General features: G+C 37.2%; 1 protein-coding gene across 2 annotated transcripts; it reads left to right on the top strand.

Annotated features, from left to right (window-relative positions):
- Positions 1–3,982: 3,982 nt before the first annotated feature.
- Positions 3,983–27,265, top strand: LOC141330967 (casein kinase I). Of its 2 annotated transcripts, XM_073835778.1 has the most exons (10): positions 3,983–4,126; positions 4,266–4,500; positions 4,962–5,047; positions 5,131–5,215; positions 7,272–7,420; positions 7,751–7,858; positions 13,141–13,251; positions 15,352–15,458; positions 18,907–18,930; positions 23,370–27,265. In XM_073835778.1, the coding sequence occupies exons 1-10, from the start codon at positions 4,028–4,030 to the stop codon at positions 23,422–23,424; spliced, it is 1,059 nt and encodes a 352-aa protein (XP_073691879.1). In that variant the 5' UTR covers positions 3,983–4,027; the 3' UTR covers positions 23,425–27,265. The 2 variants fall into 2 exon arrangements, with proteins under 2 accessions (XP_073691879.1, XP_073691880.1); XM_073835779.1 differs by lacking the exon at positions 18,907–18,930.
- Positions 27,266–27,772: the final 507 nt, after the last annotated feature.

The raw sequence follows: 27,772 nt of genomic DNA, 5'->3' as shown, positions 1-27,772 counted from the left end.
AATTGCACCACTAAACATGCAAGTAATCTTACCAAACTTGTACAGTAGTGTAAAAAGGTTATGTACTCACAAAACGCTGCATCAGAACATTTGTAAGTCCACCATGAGTGTTTTAAAAACACGTTTTAGCCGATCCCTACTAGTCTCAAAACCTACAAATGGCGACACGTCGACGTCACTTCCCTGGTTTGAAAAAAGCACGTAAAAGTCCTCCTACAAGTTGACATGCACACAGACGTAGTAGGAGGACTTTTACGTGCTTTTTTCAAACCAGGGAAGTGACGTCGACTTGTAGTTTTTGAGACTAGTAGTTCTCGGGTAAAATGTGTTTTTAAAACACTCATGGTGGACTTACAAATGTTCTGATGCAGTGTTTTGTGAGTACATAACCTATTTACACTACTGTACAAGTTTTGTAAGATTACTTGCACGTTTAGTGGTGCAATTTACGAGATACATCACATGTACCATTCACTCCTGTAACAAGCAATTCGAAAAACTCTAATATCTCCATAAATGTTTGACTAAGGTAAAAAAAACTTCGGATGGGGTATTTACATGGGCTTCGGAGTGCATAGCAATGAAGTCAATTCTACTCCGAACCATCCCTTTAATTAGTTGATGTTTACATTTAAAGCCATTATCGGCCAATTCCAACATTGGTCCAGTAATATTGTGCATCCCTAGTTTTGGTTGTGTAGTGTGGACTGAGATCTAGATTAGTCACAGGATGATTTTCTCGTCGCTCGCGCATTCTTTTCTTATTTTTGTGATGCAACCGGACGTCATTTTATGTGTTATGCAAATTTTCAGCTCAAGTTGACATTTTTTAACTTGCGTTGAAGATGTGCTTAAGCTGATTATCGCACGTTCACTGCAGTCATGTCGCCCAATTTGCATCACTTTCATCACCTGGTGCGAATTTGCGTCTATTTTCACGGATTTATACGTAATGTACTCCCGCAAATAATTAAATGACATATTTTGGACTGTGGGGGGTGCCATTATGATGTGAAACGGTTGCACTCAGTGAGCTACTGGCGCTACCTGTTGCTATTTTTAGTTCAACTTGGAAAATAAAATATACAGTGACCACAGCTACTGAAAGAGCTGACAGGCGGTATAAGCTTAGGTTTAAACCCACACATAACCCGCAAGCATCTAAACGGCCCCGGATATTGAGTAAAATCTACACTGAGAAACCCCTTTAGTGGCCGCACAGCATGGCATCGTATTAGTATAGGCAGTAGTTTGAGATATACCTTGGTACTGAATGATTTACCAAACTTATACACAATTCATTTTGCAAGACCTGTGGTTCAAAAAATGGTATTATCATAATGCATCTTCAAAAACAATTGAAATGCCATAGCACTTTGTGTTAAGAGATGACTTACCAATATTCCTCTATCATCATCATTAATAAAGATGACTCCTACTCTAACGTCCTTTCGAAATACTTCCTTATGAACCATTAATATTTAACAACTTCTTGTACACGCCATAATTTCCCGTCACGCTGGCAGAACCCAGCCAACTGAAGGTCACACTCTTGTCTCTTCCTCTAGAAAGTCCAGTACAGTTCTCTTTTGTCGGTGGTTAATGTGTAGCTGTATCGTGTTGAACTCTGATACACCTCCGGGCAGCCTTGGCACCGGGACTTGAATCTCTTGAGTTTGGCTGGGAATGGCTTGGCTACTGATCAACCAGCTCAGGCATGATAAATCCAGCTCACTGGACTCTCCCAGTCTTTGTCTCTGATTCTACGGCTGAACTGGGGTTTGTTTAAGTGTGCAGTGTGGCAGAAGTGAGCTGCGTCACTGCAGGCTGGTGTATGTGAACTGGAGGCAGTAGAGTCACATGGTTTCTCCTCTTTAGTCAGACATCAGTGTTTGAGCGGGCGTAGGTGGCCCCACTCTCAAACGGGCTGCTGGCAGATGGCGTTTTGTTGGAGCACTGAGGACTCCAAAGTGGGACTGACTGGGAGAACTACACTACACTTGGTTTAGTCAGACCTAGGCGTCCATGGAATCTCTTTTTTCTGCATTTATTGCAGTGCACCATTCCATTAAAAAACATGGATTTTGGTGTTTTGGGTATGATACCAACCCCTGATACCTTGGCATCTAAATTGCCACAAGCAACTTAATGTCCCTCCAAAATTAAAATTCCAAAATCAGTATTTATTTATATGTAGATTAAGCCTACAAAACACTTATATTGGTTGTTGAAAGCATTATTAAATTAGCCAAATATAATACACGGGTAAGGGAATACCTTTTTGTGAATGACAGCTGTTCTCAGGTTCTTAAATCGCTTTTTATGACTGATCACTTCAAGCTCACAATATTGATATTTTTTTATATATAATATGGCACTTTTTTGATGTTTATATGTATTACTACATGAATTTCCTCCCACTCTTTGAATTCCCACTCACGTGTTCCAGTAGCATCTAGTGGTTGAGTGTTGATAGAAAGCTTGTGAAAGTGTTAATCAGCAGCGATAGATAGAAACCAGCAACTGAATATGTGTTATGTGCAGTCTGAACACGAGATGAGTCATCGGCAGGCCAACAGTGTGCTCTATTCTCAGGGGTGTTACAACACCACCACACAATGAGCAGTGTAGGCTTTGCCTAAAACTACCCACATCACCCTCAGAAGATGCATACAGTTTAGAGACACATGTATGCTTTAGCTATTAAATATATTGTCAGCAGGTGTTTTTTTTTTTTTTTTTTTTTTCAGTCCCTCACAGAAAACTAAATATGGCACTACCCCAGTGGTGTACTGTGTTGTTCTAAACTGAGAAGTCCTTTAAAAAAATCAAATGTAAATTCATTTTCCACTCGCTTTTTCTTAGTCAAACGATATTTACATTATCAGAAAATATTTTTGCATTAACAATGTAATCAATATTCTTTTTTATTAAAGCCAAGTATGAATCTCATCTAGTTAGTGTTTTTAAGCATTTTACATTTATTCCAAAATAATAACTCAAGGCAGTAACAATTTAATACATTTTATTTGTAAACTTACGTTCAGCTATTATTATTAAGTTATTATGTTGGCTTATGCTATTTAAACTTATTATTATTCTTCTGTGACCACACTTTTTTTTTTTTTACTCCTATTATATTTTTTATAACCTTTAATAAAGCCCAATATAGTAAGTATGCAATCTCCTAAATACTGATAGACCATTACTTGTTTCAACTTAATTTTAAAGGTATTGAGAATATATTTCTCAAGTGGAAGAAGGGCCACTATATTGGTTATCTATTCTCATATTGTGCATATAATAGTACTCACATAAGGACTAATAATTTACTTGAAAAGAGACATGCATTGAATAGCTAGATCATCTACAGAAGCTACTGTGCTTGGACCCCAATGATGGCCTTGGGTTAATCCGCATTGTCCTTCTGCAGAGTTGCCCACAACTCTTCGGTGACAGTTACTTTATCTACTTTAGTTACTTTTTTAACTTAGTCTTCCCATTAATGCCATTTATATTGTTCATTCAGACTGATTGTGAATGCAAAATGCACACAAACACAAGAGTCAGCAGGCCTCTATGCTAAGTTTCTTTTTAGGAGCACCTAATCAATCAAAAAAAAAAAAAAATGGATCAAAATTCGCCTTCCTATTACGACGAGTTAGTTGACTCCTTAAACTGAATTAAAGGGGAATTTTGTTTGGGGAGTTAGCCACAGTACTCACCAAATGTGCTGGTTTCACATAATTCATGTGTGTTTATAAGCATTCAAAGTGACTTGTGGCAAAAGCCAGTGTTATTTACATGTTTACCCATTTGCATAGTTCTCAGGATGATACCATCTAGTGGTTGGAGGAATAAATCGATTTAATCAGCCTTTTATAATCATAATTTCATTAACAATGCACACTTAACCAATAAAGAGAGAATGTTATGACTAGTGTAGTTAATGCTCTTGTATTTTTCTTTTAAAGTAGAGGGTCTGCCTCAGGTCTACTATTTTGGGCCCTGTGGGAAATACAACGCCATGGTTCTGGAGCTGCTCGGCCCCAGTCTTGAGGATCTCTTTGACCTGTGTGACCGAACATTCTCCCTCAAGACCGTCCTGATGATCGCCATTCAGCTGGTGAGTGCACAGGCCCTCTGAGAAGCTGCTGTATTTTAAGAGCAGTGTAGTCACCTGGGTGAGAAGTGCTTGCATATCATTGGTCTGATGCTTTGCGATGTAAGCGTGTAAATGTAATTCCTGTGTTCACTTTCACCAGATTTCCCGTATGGAGTATGTGCATTCTAAAAACCTCATCTATAGGGACGTGAAGCCAGAGAACTTCCTCATCGGTCGACAAGGAAACAAGAAGGAGCACATCATTCACATCATAGACTTTGGCCTTGCGAAAGAATACATTGACCCAGAAACCAAAAAACACATTCCTTACCGGGAGCACAAGAGCCTTACCGGCACAGCTCGATACATGTCTATTAATACACACTTAGGGAAAGGTAAGTGTTAGATACCTCCCTAGTCTGGCCTTAAAACGGACTTAACATTAAATTTAGCATGCCACTATCATCATGCTTTGTGTGACTTCTTGATTGACTGTTTAATAGGGTTGGGAATCATGAACCAGTTCTTTTAAAGAACTTGATATTCATGTTTGTTTCCTTTTAAATCTGTAACACCTCAGTTGTGAGCGCTTTTGTTGCATGCACTTTGCAGTGGATGAACAAAAATGATTGTTCTGTAGATCAATAGAAGTTTTATGGAACTTTTTTTAAACATGGATATTGTTTTGGTCAATTATTTGGTCAAACCATATTAATACAATATATATGACTAGTTAAGAAAATCAAATTGAAACCATAATTGTTCAATTCTGTATTCCCATTCCTACTGTCCAGCCAACTTCATGTTATTGTATACGTTACTATTTTTATTTGTAACTTTTTTTTTTTTTTTGCAGAGCAAAGTCGGAGGGATGACCTTGAGGCCTTGGGTCACATGTTCATGTATTTCCTCCGGGGTAGTCTCCCTTGGCAAGGACTAAAAGTATGTTGAACTAGCATGTTAAAGCCATTAAAACTGTTACTAATTTAGTTCTTGAAAATGAGATGTTGTTTTGTGCTTTGTAGGCCGACACACTGAAAGAACGCTACCAGAAGATTGGGGACACAAAGCGAAACACTCCCATTGAGGTTCTCTGTGAGAACTTTCCTGGTGAGACCCATAATGTGCTTCTCTTGTATCAGCCAATATTATAGTCAACATAAAATCAGAATTGACCCCATTTTTATTCTTCATACACATTCCTGATATTGTGCATGATTCAGAAGTGCACAGTGTTCCAAGGGAAATATAGTGTTTCTTTGCAATAATGTTGTGCAAGTCTACTCGACTAAACAATTCTGCTGCAGCCTCAAATTACGGTCATGTTAATGAAACTTTTTAAAAATAATACATTGTTTATATATATCTGGTGTGCAAAACGTCACGGACGGTTCTGAGGAATGTCCATAAAGATGAGCAAGCTGAGATAGTATTTGGACTCGGAAGAAAATTAAAAAGTTTGAAACTAGTGTATAATGGTTAAGCTTGCTTCTAAGGTTAAAAATGAGCTTTAGAGTGAAAGTTAAGTGACTTTGAATGTTACATGGTTATTGCTGCCACATGGCAGCTCTGAGTATTTCAGAAACTGCTGAGCTACTGGGATTTTTTAACACAACCATATCTAGACTATCCACAGAATGCCAGTCATGTGATGGGCTAAAGCAGCAGAAGACCACACTGGGTGCCCCTCCTGTCAGCTAAGAACAGAAAACTAAGGCTAGAGTTTGCAAAGGCTCACCAAAGTGGCACAATAGACATTTGCAAGGCCTCAGGAGTCTTTTTTTTTTCTGCTGCGACATTCGGATGGTAGGGTCAGAATTTGGAATAAACATGAATGCATGGATCCAACCTGTCTTGCACACACTTTGCCTTCTTGGCACACTTTGAGCCCCTTAGTACCAGTTGAGCAGCATTTAAATACCAGAATCTGCCTGAATGTTGTTAATGACCATGTCTATCACTTTATGACCACAGTGTTCCCATCTTGCGATTGTTACCTCCAACAGTATAATGTACCATGTCACAAAGCTCAAATCATCTCAGACTGGTTTCTTGAACAGGACAATGTCCTATACAGTCACCAGATCTCCACAATTTAGGTTGTGGTGAAACAGAAATTTTGCATCATGGCTGTACAGTCAGCAAATCTACAGCAACTGCATGATGGTATCATGTCAGTATGGACCAGAATGTTGGGAAATGATTCTAGCACCTCGTTGAATCTATGCAAAGTAGAATTAAGGCAGTTCTGAAGGCAAAATGGTCCTAAGGGTACTAGCAAGGTACACCTAATAAAGTGGCCAGAGAGATGGTATGTCTATATTGGCTGATGTTGTAAAGAAGTGAATGCTTTTAATATAACCTACAGCGATCATAATGCAAAGCAAGCCCATTGTGTGTATATATAATATGTGACCCTGGACCACAAAACCAGTCTTAAGTCGCTGGGGTATGTTTGTAGCAATAGCCAAAAATACATTGCATGGGTCAAAATTATTTATTTTTCTTTTATGCCAAAAATCATTAGGAAATTAAGTAAAGATCATGTTCCATGAAGATTTTTTGTAAAATTCCTACTGTAAATGTATCAAAATGTAATTTTTGATTAGTAATATGCATTGTTAAGAACCTAATTTGGACAACTTGAAAGGTGATTTTCTCAGGATTTTGATTTTTTTGCACCCTCAGATTCCAGATTTTCAAAAAGATGTATCTCGGCCAAATATTGTCATATCCTAACAAACCATACACCAATAGATAGCTTATTTACTTAGCTTTCATATTATATATACATCTCAGTTTTGTAAAATTTAACCTTATGACTGCTTTTGTGGTCCAGGGTCACATATGTCCTATTTTTCAGCAGCATTCAGTATAAGGTTTGATTATTTAATTCACAGATTAAGTAAGCTATTATAAATAGATTTCATATACAGACTGCTTCCTGACTGTCTTCTGGGGTTTGTTAGACTAGTCAACTAGTCAGTCACAAAATTTCAGTTCAAACATTAATAAAATTAGTCCAGCACATTCTACTTCTAATGTTTTATCAATATGCAATAAAAGCCTGCTTTAAAACCTTGTTTTATGTTGACTTTAAGACCAGACTTCCCTTTTTTCTTATTGGTTATGGTCACTGTAACTTTATGCTCATTTGTGTTTTCAGAGGAGATGGCCACCTATCTACGCTACGTCCGGCGGTTGGATTTCTTTGAGAAGCCAGATTACGAATACTTGCGGACCTTGTTTACGGAGTTGTTCGAACGAAAAGGATATACCTTTGATTACTCTTATGACTGGGTTGGCAGACAGATTGTGAGTCAACATGTTAAGAATTTCTGTATTCCACTCACACAAGCTCTCTTCTAGCACCTTCCTACATCGGTCATAACCATAATTTAACCTAGTTTACATTGTGCCTGCAGTTGACTCCAGTAAAGTGTGAAGTTAGCATAAAAATATTTTTATTAGTATTATATTGTTAACGTTGAATATTCAGTGTTGTACTGCCTAGAGAATAATTAAAAAAGTGTCAGAGTTACCCATTTCTGCAAGTCAGTGTAATGTTGCTGCCTATATATATTCAGACACAGAGCTAGTTCACTTTGTACTGATGTTCTCTATGTTTTGGTCTATCTTTCTCAGCCCACACCAGTGGGGTCAGTCCACGTGGACTCAGGGGCATCTGCCATCACACGTGAGAGCCACGCACACAGAGACAGACCCTCCCAGCACCAGCCTTTAAGGAATCAGGTAATCTTCCGCTGCTCATTAAGGAAGCTTAAAATTGGTGGACCTTGTTTTATTAAGGGAACGTAAAGAGAGAATGCCCTATGTTTCAGTCCACACACCCATTTATTAAAGGTAGATAATATTTCCTCTGATCTCACGAAACAAGTCCGAGTCATATTTCACCTCAAGATTTATGCTGATGTAGAAGTCAGTTTTTTTGTTTTTGTTTTTTAAAGAAATAAGTACTTTTATTCAGCAAGGGCACTTTAATATGTTAAAAAAAGGTCTTTGTTTGATCACAACACTTTTTATTTCCATTTTGGAGTGAAATATTGGCCTAGACGTGTTTTCATGACATCTGCTCAAGAATTCTGAACAGAGCTGGTGGAGGTGGAGTTGATTTTAGAGGATTTCTGCAGCACTACATGAAGCTTTAAACAAAATCATTAGACTCGCCCACTCAGCAGCTGGCTGCTACAGCATGCACTGCTTTAGCAAATCATGGCTCTGAGTGCATGCTGGGAATAGAAGTTCCTAAAACTACATATTTATGCATATGTCACTGGAGACTTTTTATATTGATTCTTTTGCCAGTTTCTGTAAAGCGCTTTTTCTGCCTCTTACGTTTGCAAGAGCAAATCCGCTTTGCACATTTCACAAACCTGCCCTCTATCAAACTCATCTGCTAAAGCGAAATTTTAATTTTGGCTTACAAAAGATTTTCGCAGAAGTTTTTGAACTATAGGATGCTTTAAAATTAATTCTTGTAATTTGAGGATTTAAGTCAACCAGAAATGTCCTTTTTGTTACATGAGAAAAAAAAAAGAGTTGGTGTTGCAGGATGAGATAATGAAGTAATGACAGCTTTTTTGTTTTTAAGATGTCTTGGAATCATATCTCTTTTCCAGTGTTTTGAATTCACAGCGTACATCTATAATCTTATGGTTCTTGTGAGAGAAGTGCAGATATATTTTGAAATCCTTGGCTGAAAGACGCAAGGGCCCTGTAAACTGCCTCATCGTCATTTTGGTCGAAGTTCTGGTGTTTAGTGAGTCTGTTTAGAGGGCATTGCAACACTAATTGGAGCACATCAAGACCTATTCACAGGAGCACACATTTTACAAAAGTCTTTAAATTAAAACAATACATTTCTGTCCACCTTTTTCTTCGTTAGAGTGGGCGCAGCCATTTGTCAATTTTATGGGTCTGGCTTCTGGTCTCATCCACAACCAGATATTTTTAGCTGTACAAAACAGCTTGTTTTGCTGTTTGATATTGCAAATTGGTGTGTCTTACCATATTATTTTAATGTATTATTTTAATTATGAACAAACTGGTTTGTAGTGCAAACAGTTTACCGTTTACTGCACATTGTTATTCTTCTCGTTATTTCCCTATAGCGGATAATGAACCCGAAGTCTCACCCATAGACTTACTTCCGCAATGAAGAAAAAGGTGGATAGGCTTGCTGATAAGTTTGGGGGTACAACAGGTCTAAAGGTGCACTGGGGTAAAAGGCATTTCATGGAGAAATTGGCCGATCCTTGATGTGATCACGAGCACCAATGCAAAGTTTATTCTGTGCTAATTTGATCTAATATTAAATGCGTTTTCAAATGTTATACAGTATGTTTGTGTTGCAAAGGACAATCAATATAATTACCAAATAGATTCTGAGACAAAGGTCTTGGTGACTTTCAGTTTTGTTCAAGGTAATTAAATCAAATGTTTTTCAATAACGGAACAATATGTAACAGTAAGGTAGTTAAAGAGAGAGTTCATCCAAAAATGAACACTTTTTTTTATTTACTCAGACTCATGTTATTCCAAACCTGTATGAGTTTCTTCTGTTGAACACACAAAAGTTGTTGGTAGCCGTTGACTTCCACAGTATTTCCATACTATGGAAAAAAAGGCAATTCATACAGGTTTGGAACAACATGAGGGTGAGTAAATTATCATTTTTCAAGTAAATTTTTGGGTGAACCATCCATTTAAGGTAAAAGTGCTAGAACTAAATGCACAATAATTGACATGATAATAAAAGCTGGCTGACTTTTGCATTTGTTGATGGATATATTTAGATGATATTTTTTAAATTAACATGTTTCAATGCCAGTTTTCTTCAAAAAATCATTTGATCAAAATAACAGACTTTGCTGTAGAGATTTTGAACAAGCAATAACTTAAATATTATAAATGATAAATCTTTACATTTATGTGATTTTTAAACAAAAATGATTTATTTTCCCACTAAATGTGTTGCTTCATTAATGTTAAATAAAAACATACAGTGGACAAAAGTATTAGGACACCTCTTAATTATTGAATTCAGATGTATTAAATCAAAACCTAGCCATGCTGTCAGCATTTACAATCATTTGGGGAATAAAAAGAAGGTTGTCCTCACATCATCAAGTGCAGTGGTGTTAAAGCACTGGACTCTGAAGCAGTGGAAATGTGTTCTGTGGAGTAACGAATTCTTCTCTGATTGGCAGTCTAATGGTCGAGTCTTGGTTTGGTGCCAGGAGAATGTTACCTGGCTGTTGTTCCAACTGTAAAGTTCGGTGGAGATGGAATTGTGGTATAGGACTGTCTTTCAGGGCTTGGGTTTGAACATTTACTTTTAGTGAAGGGAAATCTTAATGCTTTAGCATACCAGGACATTCTGGACAATGCTGTTTTAACTTTGCGGGAACAGTTGGTGATGGCTTATTTTTATTCCAACATAACTGTCCCCCTGTGCACAAAGCAATCTCCATAAAGACATGTTTAGTATGGAAGAACTTGCCTGGCTTGCAAGCCCTGGCCTCTGAACATCTTTGGGATGACTGGAACAGAGATTATAAGCCAGACCTTCTCATCCAACTTTAGTGCCTGACCTCACAAATGCTCTACTGGATGAATGGGCAAAATGTCCCACAGAAATACTCCAAAATTTGGTGGAAAGCTTTACCAGAAGTCCCTGTTGATATAAGGGTGAAGTATCGTAATACTTTTGTCCATATAGTGTGCATTATTAATAATATTATTATTATATTATTTTTTTCTGCAGTCATACATTGTGGGAGACTGGGAGTAGTGAAAAGCACATTTTCCTGAAGTTGTGTCTTTAAAGTAATAGTTCACCCAAAAATGAAAATGTTATGTTTATCTGCCCACCCCCAGGGCATCAAGATGTATAGGTGACTTTACTTCAGTAGAACACAAATGGAGATTAACTCACACCGTTGCAGTCTGTCAGTCATATAATGGCAGTCAATGGGACCCACAGCTTTGAGAGTAAAAAAAGAGGCAGAAAGATACCAGTGCTTACCGGTTTGTTTACGCCGATTACGACCTTACTCCGGTAAAAGAAAACGCGTTACCGCGTTTACATGACCACGTGCGTTTTTCGGCTTATTAAGCACAATCGGTTTAAGAACGTGCATGTAAACGCGCTCAATCAAAGGAGCCGCTCTGACTCTGAGACGCGGCAAACACCAGATGACGAGTTGATCGTCTGAATGAAGTGTGCGCTTTGCTTTGAAACACGCAGCGCAAACAGACTTGATGAGAGGATAATGCCATAATTACGCTTAGGTCGTTTGACGGACACTTTGCCAAAGTGATGGCACGAAACACAACGTTAAAGACATTTTATTTTAAAATGACGAGTATGAATGTATTTTCGGTTTATTATAAAACTGTGACGGGACAGATTAGACTGTGGCGGGTCGCCACACTAGTTAATGAATGGGAAACACTGCGAATAAATAAACGAAAGATGGTGACACCTTCAGGACGAAAGGTGAATATTCATATCCTCTTACGTGAAGCACGCGCATTAAGAATCGATTCGGGGATTTCCCGAATTGATATCGTTGCGTTAAACTGAAGATCTTTTTACCCAGCCCTAGTATTTATATAATATTTTTTTTTTTTACCTCTGATCCACCGTAATGTCTGACTGTTCTGAGCAGACTGACAGACTGCAACAGTTTGAGTTAAAAATCTTTGTGTTCTACTGAAGAGACACAGTCACCTACGTCTTCGATGCCCTGGTGGTAAGCAGATAAACATCAAAAGTTTGTTTTTCGGTGAACTATTCTTTTAACACCATTGTATCTTCATTTTGGTCAGATGTCTAGAACCAGAGTTCCAGATATACATAAAATTGTTCACAATATAATGTTTTTTATTCAAACATTTAGTTCTTAATGTCAATCATCATTTAGGATGCAATAAATTAGAACTCTAACTAAAATATACTAACTAAAAATATGAATGATCAATAAACATAACTTTAAGTACGTTATTTCAATCCTACCGCTAAATGCAAAAGTAATTTAAATATCACCTATATTATTCACACTAACACATTATCAAGTCCACCACAAAACATTTTAACAATCACACTAGTGATGCACCAGGGGGTTGTACTAAAGCTCTATACTGCACACTACAATTTCAGATATTGAATTTGGGTTTTTTGTATATTTGTCCTTGTGTTTTTTGTGTCTGACTTATAAATGTCAGAAAATGAGCCATCAGGTTGAATTTATATGTACAAATATGTAGCTGTAGATAGTTCTGTCATTCTCTTAAAGGGTTAGTTCAACCAAAAATTTAAATTCTGTCATTAAACGGCCTCATGTCGTTCTAAACCTGTAAGACCTTTATTCATTTTCAGATGAAGATCATTTTCAGATTCATATTTTTGATGAAACCCAAGAGCGTTCTGACCCTGCATAGACGGCAGTAAAACTACCATGTTCAAGGTCCAGAAAAGCAGTAAGGACATAGTCCATGTGACATCTGTGGTTCAACCTGAATTTTATGAAGCTTGGATTTCATTAAAAATATCTGAATTTGTGTTCTTAAGATTAATGAAGGTCTTACAGTTTTGGAAAGACATGAATGTGAGTAAATAATGACAATTTAAATTTTTGGGTGAACGGTTTCTCTAATTATTAAAATGATGCTGTCAGATATTCCAATGCGAGCTTTGTGTTGGATGCCTGATTTGCTACATGTAGTGTCCACTTGGCATTCAACAGCTTTCAGAAAGTTTTCTCTTCAGTTTCCTCTGTTTTAATGTCTCCTTGTTTTTATTTTGTGGTGTTTGCTTCATGGTTTGATTGGACGACTGGTCCACAGTCACTAATGCCGTTTCCTGGCTTTGACTGGCTCTTTTTGTTTCTTGTTGATTTCCATTCCTGCATTGTGCTGCATGCCACCTGGCCTCACTCCGCCCGCTCTCGCTCACTCACCACACCTCCCCCCCTCCTGCGCCTCCTCCCGCACCTCCTACATCCGTGCAGACGGCCATCTCCGACCGCAGAGGAGCTTGGGAGGTGCAGCCCAACCGTCAGACAAACTCCTCCTACCTGACCTCGCACCTGGCAGCGGACAGGCACGGAGGCTCAGTACAGGTACTGCTTCACCCCTTGCTCGACTCCTCCTCCTGTGTGCGCTCATGTCTACAGCCATCTGCAGCAGCGTGCCCCACCTGCTCTCAGACCTGACTAAAACACTTCCTCTATGGGTTCCCCTTTTTGGCAATTCTTGTTCTTATTTTTAAAAAAGTAGTAATGCTGTGTTTCATTCAAAGTTGAATGTGGGATATTCCAACTAAATATTTCTGACCATATAGCATTCCATTGTCCAAGTTGGAAGAGCGTTGTCAAGTGGCATTCAATTGGAATTTTCCAAGTAGGAGGTTGGAAATGTGACATTTTCATATTCCATAACTTGAGGGTGTAAATTCCAACTTTCTGAGTTGAATGAAACGCAGCATAAGATGTCACGCAGAGACTGGGATTATCAGGAAAATATTATGTAGCCCCAGTTGTGGCAATTTGGTAGAGTTGACACCTAGGACCTAGTATCACCAAGTCCCTCACTATATGCTACTCAAAGCACAATTCAATGCATTGTGATGCATGTATTTAAGTGCAGATTCTCCTTGCGCTGCTTGCTTCTCTTTAATTCAGTAGGTGCCTCAGAAGCGACTCAGAAATGCTGCTAATAGTCTTTAAGCTCATTTAGATGGCTGCTTTATTCATTGAAATGGGAAATTATACGGTCAAACAAAAAAAAAGATAATTTTTACTAGTGGGTGCAGGACACTATAGTTAATTTATGTAAGTGAGAATGGTAAAAATAAAGTAAACTGTGACTGTATACCCTTCATACAGTGGACTACCAGTAAAACTTGAAAAATGAAATTGTTTTCAATGGTAATAAAGTTTAAGTTGTATTTAACCAGGAATATTTGGCCAGCCACTAAATCCTTTCAAAAGCAAGTATAGTAGTACATGATCTTCCTCAATTTTGCCTTCCAGTAGTTACTTGCACAGATACAAATATATGACCCTGGACCACAAAACCAGTCATAAAGATCATTTTTTTTAATTAATTATACATCATCTGAAAGCTGAATAAATAAGCTTTCCATTGGTGTATGGTTTGTTAGATAGGGCAATATTTGGCCTAGATACTATTTGAAAATCTAGAATCTGAGGGTGCAAAAAAATCTAAATACTGAGAAAATCACCTTTAAAGTTGTCCAAATTAAGTTCTTAGCAATGTAATCCAAAAATTAAGTTTTGATATATTTATGGTAGGAAATTTACATAATATCTTCAAGGAAAATTATCTTTACTCAAAGAAGTAGTTCACTTCCAGAACAAAACTTTACAGATAATATTCTCCCCCCCCCCCCCCTTGTCATCCAAGATGTTGATGTTCTTCTTTCTGTAGTTGTAAATGAATTGTTTTTGAGGAAAAAATTTCAGGACTTCTCTCCATGTAATGGACTTCTATGGTGCCGCTGAGTTTGAACTTCCAAAATGCAGTTTAAATGCAGCTTCAAAGGGCTCTAAACTAATCTCCAATAAAGAAGGGTCTTATCTAGCGAAACAATGGGTTATTTCATGGGTTATTTATTTATACACAGTTATAATTTCTGTGTATTCCGGTTCATGGCAGTAAGGGTAGGTCGAAAAACTCCCATCTCATTTTCTGCTCCAACTTCAAAATCGCCCAACATCGCTGCAGAGGTACCGACCTAGTGTTTAAAAAGTAAATGGGCAAAGAAGGTCAAACCCCCTTTATAAAACAAGATAAAACAGCGATGCAGGACGATTTTGAAGTTGGGGGAGAAAATGAGATGGGAAAATTTTTTTTTTTTTTTTTTTTTGACCTACCCTAAAGAAAGAAAGACATGATCATCTTGGAAGACAAGGAGATTAAGTACATTATCTGTACATTTTTTTGTTCTGGAAGTGAACTACTCCTTTAATATCATAATAATTTTTGTCATATAAGAAAAATCATTTTGACCAATACAGTGTATTTTTGGCTATCGTTACAAATGCTACTTAAGAGTGGTTTTGTGGTCCAGGGTCACATATCTCTAAAGAGCTTCTGTAGGGCGACTGACTGAACTGTCTAGTTCAAATAACACTGATTGCACTGTTACACTGAGGCCGCCCATTAATTTGATTTGAATTCATTATTTTCTGCCACAGGTGGTGAGCTCAACTAATGGTGAACTGAATGCAGATGACCCGCTGGCGGCCCACTCAAACGCACCAATCACAGCGCAGGCAGAGGTGGAGGTGGTGGATGAGGCCAAGTATGTGCACATGGCTTCTCACAGGTTTCTGTTGTCTTTGCCTTGTGTCGAACTGACACAAGCTGTCCTTTGCACTCTGGGTCTTTACTGATTTCACCCCTGCCCTCTCTGGTCCATTCCCATCTGCTCCCCTGTAGTGTTCTGTGTTTCCAAAGTGTCTAATAGAACATTTTTTTTTTTAATTGGCACTTCTTAGTTTTGAATAAAATATGTACACTACCATTAAAAGTTGGGAATAATGGGAATAATTTGGGCAAAAGTCTTTTATGCTCACCAAGGTTGATTTATTTATTTATTTTTCATTTTTTGGAATCAAAAATACCGTGAAAACAACAACGTTGTGCAATATTTAGTTTTGGCATCACTGGAGTAAATTATATTTTAATATATGTGACCCTGTAACACAACCAGTTATAAGGGTTGAATTGAAACATCTGAAACCTGAATAAACAAGCTTTACATTGATGTATGGTTTGTTAGGATAGGACAATATTTGGTCGAGATACAACTATTTTAAAATCTGGAATCTGAGGGTGTAAAAAAAATCGAAATATTGAGAAAATCGCCTTCAAATTTATTCACATGAAGTTCTTGGCAATGCATATTACTAATCAAAAATTAAGTTTTGATATATTTACGGTAGAAAATTTACAAAGTATCTTCATGGAACACGATCTTTACTTAATATCTTGATAATTTTTGTCATAAAAGAAAAATCAATCATTTTGACCCATACAATGTATTTTTGGCTACTGCTACAAATATACCTGTGCTACTTAAGACTGGTTTTAGTCCAGGGTCACAAATATTCAAGTTATGAATATATATTATATATTACGAATTAACTGTAATGTTTCACAATACCATTTGTTTTTACTGTATCTTTAATAAAATAAATGCAGCCTTGGAAAGAAACATTGAAAAACTTAATTCCAAACTTTTGACTGGTAGTTTATACTTTTAAAGATGGTATCTTAAAAGACAACTGTTAAAATTCAGATGCGATTACACTCTTTAGTTTCCCATTCTTCTAAAGCACCTGATGTGCGTTTGAGTTTCAGTTTTATAAAACGTCCAGTCTAATATAATTTTAAACACTTATTCTTGTAGTTCTTTGATATCTTAAAAAGCCCTCTGTCTTTGATTTATTGATGCACAGGCTTGAAAGTGGCACAGACAGCAGCGGCCTTTATCAATTAACAGGATTGCACAAACACACAATGTCACCATGGTTATTACACAGTATTAATGCTCACCAGAGGTCTTTCTTCTAATCTCTCTGATCTCTTTCTCCTTTGCATTTCCTTGTTTTCTTCAATATAGCAACCCGTTGATTGATTTCTCATTGTCACATATCATTATTTAAAGTATCAGGCTGTAATTTTTGGAACACTGCCACTTAAAATATAGTAGCATCTTGTACTTTACACAACATTACCTTGAAGCGAAAGTTCCCAAAATGAGAATCGTCATGCGCAATTCTCACAATCAGATGGGTAGTACAGGGGTTTCACACTAATTAGTATTTGGCTTCTGTTTCATGTCCTGAGCTTAGCTCATGACTGGGTTTTCCGAATGGATGCCAAGTCATGCATTGTTTTGCTTTGCTTAAAGGTCAAGGAGCAAATGAGACAGTACAGAGTCATTCTGTGTCAAATCAACCAAATTTCAAAAACTCCCCCGGCTCAAATTTTTGATTTTTGCTTCTGAAGTAAGATAGAAATATAGTGATGATAGGCATGATTCAACATTATTTCTTCTTCTGACATTGTTCTTTAAATAAAATAAGTATCAGCTAAATACAAAGTGACCACATTTGGTTTTCAGCCACTAAAAATGGATAACATTCAACAATCTGGACATGGCGACTCATTGAGATCCCTCATATCTCTGGGACTGAACGATGTAGGGCCTTGAAAATTACGATTCCAAAAGAAAAGTTTATTAATCTAAAATCATATTGCAATATCTTTAATACTTCTTGAGTTATAGGCACGCAAACTTTAAAAAAAGAATATTTAGGTCACTCAGACAGGTATGTTCAATGCAGTTGTCTTGACAGAAGGAAATGAGTTACATCTCTAGTTTCAACACTATTTGTTCTTCAGACATTCCTCTTTAAAAGAAAAAAAGTATCATGTTTTTGCAAATTGACCCACATTTGGTTGTATTAAAGTTCCAATATCTCTGGAACCAAACCATATAGGGCCTAGAAATAAAGAAAGAAAAGGTTGTCAAGATCCAATATCTAAAAGGGCATTAAGATATCTTTAATACTTCTTGAGTTATAGGCATGCAAACTTTGGAGAAAAAAGTTCCTCTTTTTTGAATGGTCACCATTGGCACATAATGCAATACAGATTGCTAAACTCAACAGATTTTACTAACATACCTACCAATGTCTGTGTAAAAATAATATTATGGTGCTGCCATCTTTCTGAAGTCATTTTTACACCCCCCTGTAATACGGCTCTGAATCTCAGGTAAAAACTGCCATTTTGACCCCCCTCTACAAAATAGTGGATTACTCAGTAAACATTGGTCCATAAAATTTAATATTTTGGCTTTCATCACTATACATGTAAATCTTAATCAAAAATTTGAGCCGGGAACATCTGGTTGAGTTGACACGGAATGACCCTAGTCTTTTTATTTTATATTTTGTTACATGTGTATACATGAAAATAATATTACAGACTTTTTGGTCGTAAAATATATAAAATATAACACAATCTTAGGACCATAAAGTTTGCATTGCAATTGTGTTAAAAGCTTATTTTCCCAAACAGTTATTCTTACTGCAAAGTGGTGGTATAAAACATTTTTAAATGTTAAAGGTCTTGAAAAATTAAACCAACTTTATTTTCATGTATTTAAATGTGGTTTTTGTAAACGGTTTTCTCCGTAATACAAGTAGTTGCTTTTCGACAACTTTTAAACAACCTACAGCTTAATGAACTGTATATGAATTTGATTTTATTTATTTATTTATAATATTATGGCTGATGGCTTACTTTTTACGAAATAGGCATAGCAAATGTTTCATAGTGGCAGAGACCCATTGATCAGACTGCAGCATGTTTGTTGTGTCACATTCACTAGTAGAACGGTGGGCTGGTGAGCTGAGGACGACACTACACTTCTCCAAACCCTTTCTGTTCCTTTTCTTCTCTGCCCCTTTTTCTTACATTCTTTTTTCTCTGTTCGTCATCTGTTTTAGAATTTTACAAACAGGGATACAGAAAATACCTATTATGATATTACTTTATCAAAGGCGACCATGATTTAAGCAGATGTTTTAGATCTACACTACACCTCAGTCTGTCTCTCTCTCTTTCTTTCTGTTTGTGTCTTCCTGTTGGTCTTTTGTCGCCGACATTAGGTTTGTCTCATCGTCTCACCTCTGTGTAATAATCTCTGTCTTTTCTCTTTTCACACTCTTCTGTAGCTGCGTGAAAATGCTCAACCTGTGGTGAGTCCCTCTCTCCAGTCCACATCAAACCCAAGGGGAGTGGACCAGCCTAGACTGTGGCCATATAGATCGCGCTTACACCAAGATCTACTAACATAGTTGTAGGCTAACATAGCTGTTCATGGTCTGTGAGTTTAAAACCACAAGAGGGAGGTCTGTTTGCTTAAAGTCTGATTTTAGAGGCTGAAATACCCTGAAGTTGATTGGAGGTACGCTGAGAAGCCTTTAATAGCCTAAGCTTTAGCTTATTTATAGAAACAAAATGATACAGTTGAGGTCAAAAGTTTGCACCCCCCTTTCAGAATCATTAAAAATGTTATTTTTCCAAAATAAGAGGGATCATAGCAAATGCATGTTATTGTTTATTTAGTACTGACATGAATAACATTTTACATAAAAGATGTTTACATATAGTCCACAAGAAAAAATAATAGTTGACCCGGTTAAAAAGTTTACATCCCCTTGATTCTTAATACTGTGTTGATACCTGAATGATCCACAGCTGTGAATTTTTGTTTAATGATAGTCCCTTGTTTGTCTTGAGCAGTTAAATTACCCGCTATTCTTCAGAAAAATCCTTCAGGTCCCACAAATCCTTTGGTTTTCCAGCATTTTTGTTTATTTGAACCCCTTCCAACAATGACTGTATGATTTTGAGATCCATCTTTTTACACTGAGGACAACTGAAGGTCTCAGAAGGTTCAAACACTCCCTGATGCTCCAGAAGGAAACATGATGCATTGAGAGCCAGGGGTAAAAACTTTTTTTACATTTTTTTTTTTTGTTGCCTATTTATCATATTTTTTCATTTAGTACTGCCCTTCAGAGGTTACAGAATACAATTACAAGTTTCCCAGAAGAAAAAGTTCAATTCACCCTGATCTTCAAATTCAAAGAGTTTTCACCCCTGGCTCTTAATTAATTTTGTTTCCTTCTGGAGCATCAGTGAGCAATTGAAACTTTTGTAGTAGTTACATTACAGTAGTATTACTGTAATAGTCCCTCAGTTGTCCTCAGTGTGAAAAGATGGATCTCAAAATCACACAGTCATTGTTAGAAAGAGTTTAAATACACAAAAATTCTGGAAAACCCAAGACTTTGTGGGACCTGAAGGATTTTTCAGAAGAACAGTGGGCAGTTTAATTGTTCTGGACAAACAAGGGACTTATGAACAACTTTCACCAAACAAAAAAAAACAGCTGTGGATCATTCAGGTAACAACACAGTATTAATAATCAATTTGTGAACTGGGTTAATTTTATAAATGTAACTATTTTCTTTTGTGGACTACATGTAAACATCATTTATGTGAAATATCTTATGCAGGTCAGTACTAAATAAACAATAACATTCATTTTGGTCAAATAATTAACATCTTTAGGGAGATGCAAACTTTTGACCACCCACCAGTAGAATGAGGATGTAAAGGTTAAACGCACATAGGCAGTTCCTTACAGAAGTATGCAGACTCTTAACTAAATCTCAGATTTTATACCACAACATCATTCAGTTGGTTTGATATGATTGGCTGACACATGAATTCAGATTGATTTTTTGCTTTTGCACAGCCATGAAGTTGTGCCAGGTTTATTGACAGCATGTTGCTTAAATGTTTTCACCCAAAATATTACATTTTAATTTCATATTAACACAAGTCCTTGACAGATTTTTATTTATTTATTTATTTTATATGGTAATTGCCCAGCTATAAATACCTAAATCTTCAATTTTACTGGAGTAGCATATTTATTATTTTAAAGGAAGTTCACTTCCAGAACAAAAATTTACAGATAATGAACTAACCCCTTTGTCATCAAAGATGTTCATGTCTTTCTTTCTTCAGTCGTAAATAAATTGTTTTTTAAGGAAAAGGTTTTCTCCATATAGTGGACTTCTATGGTGCCCTGAGTTTTAACTTTCAAAATGCGGTTTAAATGCGGCTCCAAACGATCCTAAATGCGGCTGTAAAGGATCCAAGAAAAGGAAGAAGGGTCTTATCTAGCAAAACAATTGTGTACTTTTTAACCTCAAATGCTCATCTTGCCTTGCTCTGCCTGAACTCTGTTTTTTCTGGTTCATGACATGTTGAAAAACTCCCATCTCATTTTTTCCCTCAAGTTTAAAATCGTCCTACATCGCTGTTTTACCCTTTTTGTTAAGGGTGTTTGATCTTCTTTGCATGTTCACTTTGCAAACACTGGGTCGGTACTTCTGCAATGATGTAGGATGATTTTGAAATGATTTGTGAAGTTGAGGGAGAAAATAAGATTGGAGTTTTTTGACATACCCTAACTGTCTTGAACTGGCAAAGTTCAGGCTAGGGTTGTGCCGATAGACGATAGTATCGTGTATCGACGATAGTCAGAGATATCGCCTGTTGCTGATGCCTTTGACGATAGTTAGACGATTATTATTATTATCCGTCAACAAAGAACTTAACTTTAGCAATGCAGCACAGAGAGTCTGTTCTAGGATGCTTCAGAAACTTGCCGCGGTATAAACACACGCATAGAGAGGCCACAGCGCCTCAACGCACCTCGTGCAGTGAGAATGGGAGATTTTCATCATACAGTACGGTGGTAGATTCACTGATTCTAAAGGGAGTGTTATATTATATTTGCATTGCAGTCATTAGGATAACAGAGGTAGTAAAACCTGGTTCAGGCTGAATTAATTACGATGTATCATAATCAGTCTGTATATAGTAAACATAAACATTCATCTCAGTAACGTCTATAGGCGTTAATTAGAATTACGATGCGATCAAATGGCGCTAAACATACGCACGTGAATTACACGCGCATCACTTCTCCGCATTCAATATGAACTGAACTACAACATCACCCTCATGATAACGGTCAGACATACAGCGGTAACATTATAGCAATATGACGGGTAAAGAAAGATTCATTCATTTACATTCTGGCACGCACATTTACAACTCACTCACTGACGATAGCAGAGAATGAAACCGAAAGTAACTTGAACAACTCCGGCAGATCTACAGTCAGCGCTCTGCACACGCACAACTTAATTATATGTCAAGAGAAAAGTCTACCTTTACAAAACGAATAAGGAATTTAGTACATAGATAATTAATTAAATTAGCACGATAGTATCGTGTATCGGCGATCTCTCAGGCTGACGATAGGGCGATATGAAAACTGAGCATATCGCCCAACACTAGTTCAGGCAGAGCAAGCGGAGACAAGCTTTTCAGGTTAAAAGGTTTATAAATTGTAATTTTTTATTTCTTTTTGCTAGAAAAGGCCCTTCTTCAGCTGTGATCATTTACAACCACCTTTGGGATTGTTTAAAGCCACATTTAAACTGTATTTTTGAAATTCAAACTATATATACTATATATAGGAAATCCTGAAATGTTTTCCTCAAAAAACATAAGTTCTTTACAACTCAAGAAAGAAAGACAAGAACATTATCTTTTCACCCCCCCAAAGATATGTTCTTTGATGACAAGAGGGCGAGTACATTATCTGTAAATTTTTGTTCTGGAAGTGAACTTCTCCTTTAAGGATATTTTACAGCATTAAACAGCGTTATATTTTATACCATGGTATTATAATTTCTTTGATGTGATTGGTCGACACCGTCAGAATTAATTCTGATTTAATCTTCAATTCTGATTCAAGTTGTTTGACGTTATTGACGGAATATTGCTTTACTTTATTATTTATTTATTTTTATTTTTTTGGACATCCTAAAATGATCTGAACAGTCTTTCAGATTATTTAATTGTTTGCTTTATTAAATATATTTTTACTATTGCTTACACTGATTTTTTTTTTTTTTTTTTTTAAATAAACTCCTAGCCCTATGTATTAAATTTAGGAACTCATTTAAAAAAATATATATTTCAATATAGTATTTAGTAAAAAGGCAGACTTGGTTAAGGATCTGCATATTTTTGTAGGACACCGTATATTCAGTATGACTTTTCATCAACAACAGCAGTGAACACAAACGATACAGCCAATGTCCACCTGCGACTGACCGTCAAGATTTACTGGCTGTTTAGCTGCATCCTTTAGAAACCTGTTTAGTGAAGTCTATCACTTTTCAATGTGTCAGTCTGGAGCTGTTCTCTTCCACTGCATGTGCCTTGTTTTTCCTGATCCATTCTGTCGTGTTGTTGCCGTTGAACATTTTGTTGTTGATGCTTTTAACGAAACTAAAATGTCTTTAAGTTTCCTGTTGATTAACTTCGACCAGTTACTGGCCATTTACATGTAGCATTTAGGTTGGTTCGAATATACTAATGCATCATTGACATCGCTGACAATATGTAGCGTAACCCACATACCTGCTTTATTTAGGCATTAATAGCTAGAAGGCAGATGCTTCATTACTAGGTTGGAAGAATCAGCTAATCAGCCGTCTTCGTTAACACCGCTAACCTAAAACTGTGTGTTCGTCCTCAGGTGCTGCTGTTTCTTCAAGAGGAAGAGGAAGAAGAACACTCAACGGCACAAATGAACCTCCGGCCTCTCCGTGCAGTCCGTTCCTTTGGTTGTTTTTAGAGCGTTCAAATAAAGAAATTTTACAAGACGACAACAGCGAGCCCTCCAAACGAGTGTGTGAAAACGAAGAGGCATGCACACGTTGTCTCTGTGGGGATTGTCTTTTTGTTTCGTTTTTTTGTTTCTTCCACATCTTAATTTAGGCAGCGATGGGCCCTCATCCTCGGACTGTCTCTAGGATCTTCACGCAAACCTAAGGATCTCAAAGCACTGGAACAGCACTGCACTTCATTTGCTGTTTTGCTTCTTTTTCGTTCACACCTCGTCCTCGGCGGTGGACGTGCCGGGGAGGAAGTCTCTGAATGTGCCCTCTCGTCCTCTTCCTCCACAGTTCTAGCCCTGCATGGAGGGAGGCAGGGAGAGTGACAAAGTCGCCCATGCTGGAGCTCGAACCGCAGACTTTTTCCTCCCCCTAGCACCCACTTCCACTCGAGACAAGACGGTGGCTTTTTTATTTCACGTAACCCTTTTCGAAATGTTTGTTTGTGTATTTGTTGGCTGATTGTTGGTTCTCATGCTGCCAGGAAGTGGTCGAAGCCTTAGAATATGACTAGCAGATTTCTTCGTCGTATCTATCGGAGTGATTTAACGTACATGGGCAAAGCGCAAAAACAAATAACTGTCGTAATGATGCTAGCTGGCCTTTACACGTGAACTTTGTGAAAGTGTGACATAAGCAGCTGTTTCCAGTGGCGGCGACGTCCGTTCCACTGACTAGTATTTAAGCTGCTTGTTCTAAAGCACTCCTCCCACTTCAACCCACCAGCCAGTCATGCTGCTTTCTCCTCTTACGATATCGTATCGCTTTGACGTACAGCTGGCTGCTTTTCTATTGGCTGAGGTGGCCAGTAAGACTTTCCTTGCGCTTTTGTATCTTTCTGTCCATATAGTCACTTATTACTCCCACGACCAGTTCCTAATAGATGTTGTTTTTTTATGCCTGAAAACTGCTAATTATTCAGGATGAGAATAACCGTTTCATGTGCCAGAGTGGCTTGGAAAACACCTCACATGTTCACATTAAGGCAGGCGTTTCTTTGTTTGAGTAGTAGTCATGAGGTGGAACCTGGGAGGACGCAGACTGACGGTAGTGACTGCCGCTGCGAAACATCTCGATTTAATGCCTTAACATTACTCTGCAGATTAGGACATGCCTTCATACTGACCTGATACATGTCTCATTCCCTTTAGGAAGACGAATCGGATTATGTGGCCGGTTTGTAAACGCTCTTGGGGTTGTATAGTGGCCATACGCGGATTCCGAGACGGGGCAGCCCTTGACCTCTTGCATGGATGAGGCAGTCCTTTCCTGAACGCAAACTGTAGGCAGGAATTGGGGTTATATGCGAAGCGATTACTGTAGTTCTGTTGTCTGCATTTTTTTTTTTTTTTTTTTTTTTACTTTTGAGAATCGCTGATCTCAGTCGTGATGTTGCCTTGCTCATTTTTTGGTTTCGCCCGTCACCCTTTCACAGCATTAAATCCATGCTTTTGTTTTGTGATCTTTCTAATGTATAGTAAATGTGAATTAATGTAAGATAAATTATATAACTATTATTTTATTTTATTTTGATCACCGTACAAACGTTGAGAGAGAAGCCATAGGAGTGTGTGACTGCACTAAAGTTTTCTTCGGCCCTTGTTTACTTCAGCCTGTGCATTGCTGTATTCAACTGACCTCTGAACTCGTCTTTCAGGGCTGTTTGAAGAATCTACCACGATGCCCGTTTTCTTGAGGGCCTACGGATGGCGTGCTTTGAATGTTCTTAGAAAATGAGCGTGTTGGACCAAATGGGCACAGATTCTTTATTAGCATGTTTCCACCTAGAGTAATCCATCCGTTTCAACTCGTTAATATATGTATATAGTAACTTGGTGAGCTCTCACTGACCCATCACCTGGTGGAACGATTTCCACCATCTAGGAACGGGTGTTGCGTTCAAATGCGAAGTCAGCCAATCGCTTTCACAAACGCGTATAAAACTTTCCATGTATTCCTGACGTGACGGTTATTTAATAGATATTGCTTATGCTTGTCCACAGTGATGCGAGTCACTTTGGGTCTAAATTATTCTGTGAAAAGTACTTGAATAATACTCTTGGAAATCAGCTGCATTTTATTTAACGTTCTTCTCTTAACGATATGTATTACGTGCCTCGCTAGAGTTTGGAAGACGGTTTAGTATTTCTGGATGTGCACTGCTTGCTATCGCCAGGTGCGTCTGGCTTTAAGGAGTATGTTTTTGCAGGATGTAACCCCTTAATTTTTGACTCTTCCAGTCAAAATGGAAGGCCGTGGCTTGTTACGGAGCCATTTGGAATTGTTCTATGGATTTAAGCAGAATGTGAAATCGCTTTGGATTAGTGGATGAAGCAGCGGATAGTGATTAAGGCGCCATCTGCTGGTTAAAAATGACTCGTCCATCCATGTAAAACACTACACTGAAATCACTAAATATGCTATTTGAAGTAGTTGAGGGATGGCTAGAACAGACGTTATTACTGGAATTTTGGTTAATGCGATCATTATGACTACTGGCTCTCTTGTCAACCGCAAGGTGATTTGACTATTTCAGACCATGTTTTATTTCTAATTTTCTCTTTTTTTAAGATTGTACCATATGTTTTTGTACCTTTTTGTAGCTTTTGTTTTATTAAAAGTGGTGTTACAGCCTTCCAAGTCCATTTGAGGTATATTAATATACAGTTATTCCACAAAAGCGATTGATTGCCCCCCAAAGTCAAGTCATTCAGGAAGCATTCTGGGTCTTTTGGAGAGGCGTCCGTGTACCATTCCATTTTCTTTTGAATTGCCTTTGCTTTTGTATCACGGTTCTGGTCACTTTACTGTGCTGCAGATTTCCATACAGAGAGGTAAATAGAGTTATTCTCCTAAAGTTGAAGTTAATGCAGATTTTATGTGCATGGCTTTTGAATCCGAAAGCAATGGAAACTACTTGTAAATGGGGCACTGAAGAACATTGTGGGCATGAAGTTGATACACTGTTATTCTGTGGCTGCATAATGCCTTAAACATGCTACTGCAAGTCTGACCCCTCTGTACGCTCGAGTTCAGCAGGTAAATGTCCACTGCGTACTATTTTGCCGCTGTATACTGTATTGCCCTTCCATTGTGTCTGCTACAGTCATAGCTTTTTTTCTCTCTGGAAAGTGTAATCATTCCTGTCTCAAGGTTTTAGTTAATGTGGGAACTTGTTGAACTTGTTTTTTTTTTTTGTTTTTTTTTAATGAACAGTCTGATCTGGTTAACTGCTCATTTTTAATGACCTCAGAATGATTATTACAAGAGTCTGGTAGGAAAGCACTGCAATATTTGAATTCTCTTTTTCACGTTTTTTGTAGTGTTTCTTTCAGTAAGGATGTTTCTGTACTTCGAACATATTAAAAACTAAATTGTACAGTACTGCAAGAGTCATTCTCTTGTTCTGGTCATACTTACAAAGATACTTTAAATTTCATTGTATTATGAATTTATTGTGTTGAAATATGAATGTCGCTTAAATGTATTTAAATGATTTTACTTTGTCAAGGGCTTCAACTGTGATGGACCCGTTTTGTTTTCTCCTCTCTCTCTCTCTCTCTAAATATATTTTGTTTTTAAGTTGCAGAAAGATTAAGGCCTTAATCTTAATCTTATTTAAAATGCCTATTTTCCTGAGGAGTCATATAAAATTCCATACATAACCTTTCAAATTAAATTTTTATTCCCTCCACTCTTAAAGGGAAACTCAAGTTTGCACCCTTTTTTATGTAAAATAAAAGAAAATGTCTCTTAACCGCTGAGTGAGAGTGTGTCTGTCTTTTTTAGAGGTTATTTGAGTCCTAAAATATTGTGGCCTAGAAAAAAAAATATTAAATTACCATTATGGTTTATGAGTACAACCTGTTTATAGCAGATTCCTAATTTTTACAAAATAATTACATGCAAATGAATACATTTTTAAATAGATTTTGTTCATGTTTTTAAGTTGTTTTGCTAATATTTATAGTGTGAGAGGAAAATCTTTTTGGGCTACTGTTACCAAATGAATTTTATTCTCATTACTTTGACATTATAGATCAAATATTGTAGCTGCCTTCCAACAAGGACATGCATGAAAAGTTATTTGTTAATTGTTAGAACTTGGAAGGCATACTGGCTTATAAAATCTCATAAATTCATATTTTTGTTTGTTTCCAATGAACCCGTTCAATATATAAATAGTACGATTTTTAATGTTTTTTTAAAGAAATCTCTTCTGCTCACCAGACCTGCATTTATTTGATCTTAAGTACAGCAAAAA

This window comes from Garra rufa, chromosome 3, assembly GCF_049309525.1.
Source record: "Garra rufa chromosome 3, GarRuf1.0, whole genome shotgun sequence".
Classification (NCBI taxonomy): domain Eukaryota; kingdom Metazoa; phylum Chordata; class Actinopteri; order Cypriniformes; family Cyprinidae; genus Garra; species Garra rufa.
This window is presented reverse-complemented; position numbering and strand designations above follow the sequence as displayed.

Bases quoted from the DNA above. Each gene is read 5' to 3' on its own strand.
- LOC141330967 (XM_073835778.1), top strand. From the start codon at position 4,028: ATGGTTCTGGAGCTGCTCGGCCCCAGTCTTGAGGATCTCTTTGACCTG. The intron at 13,252-15,351 runs GTACTGCTTCAC...TTTCTGCCACAG, and splicing joins GGCACGGAGGCTCAGTACAG to GTGGTGAGCTCAACTAATGG. The intron at 15,459-18,906 runs GTATGTGCACAT...ACTCTTCTGTAG, and splicing joins GAGGTGGTGGATGAGGCCAA to CTGCGTGAAAATGCTCAACC.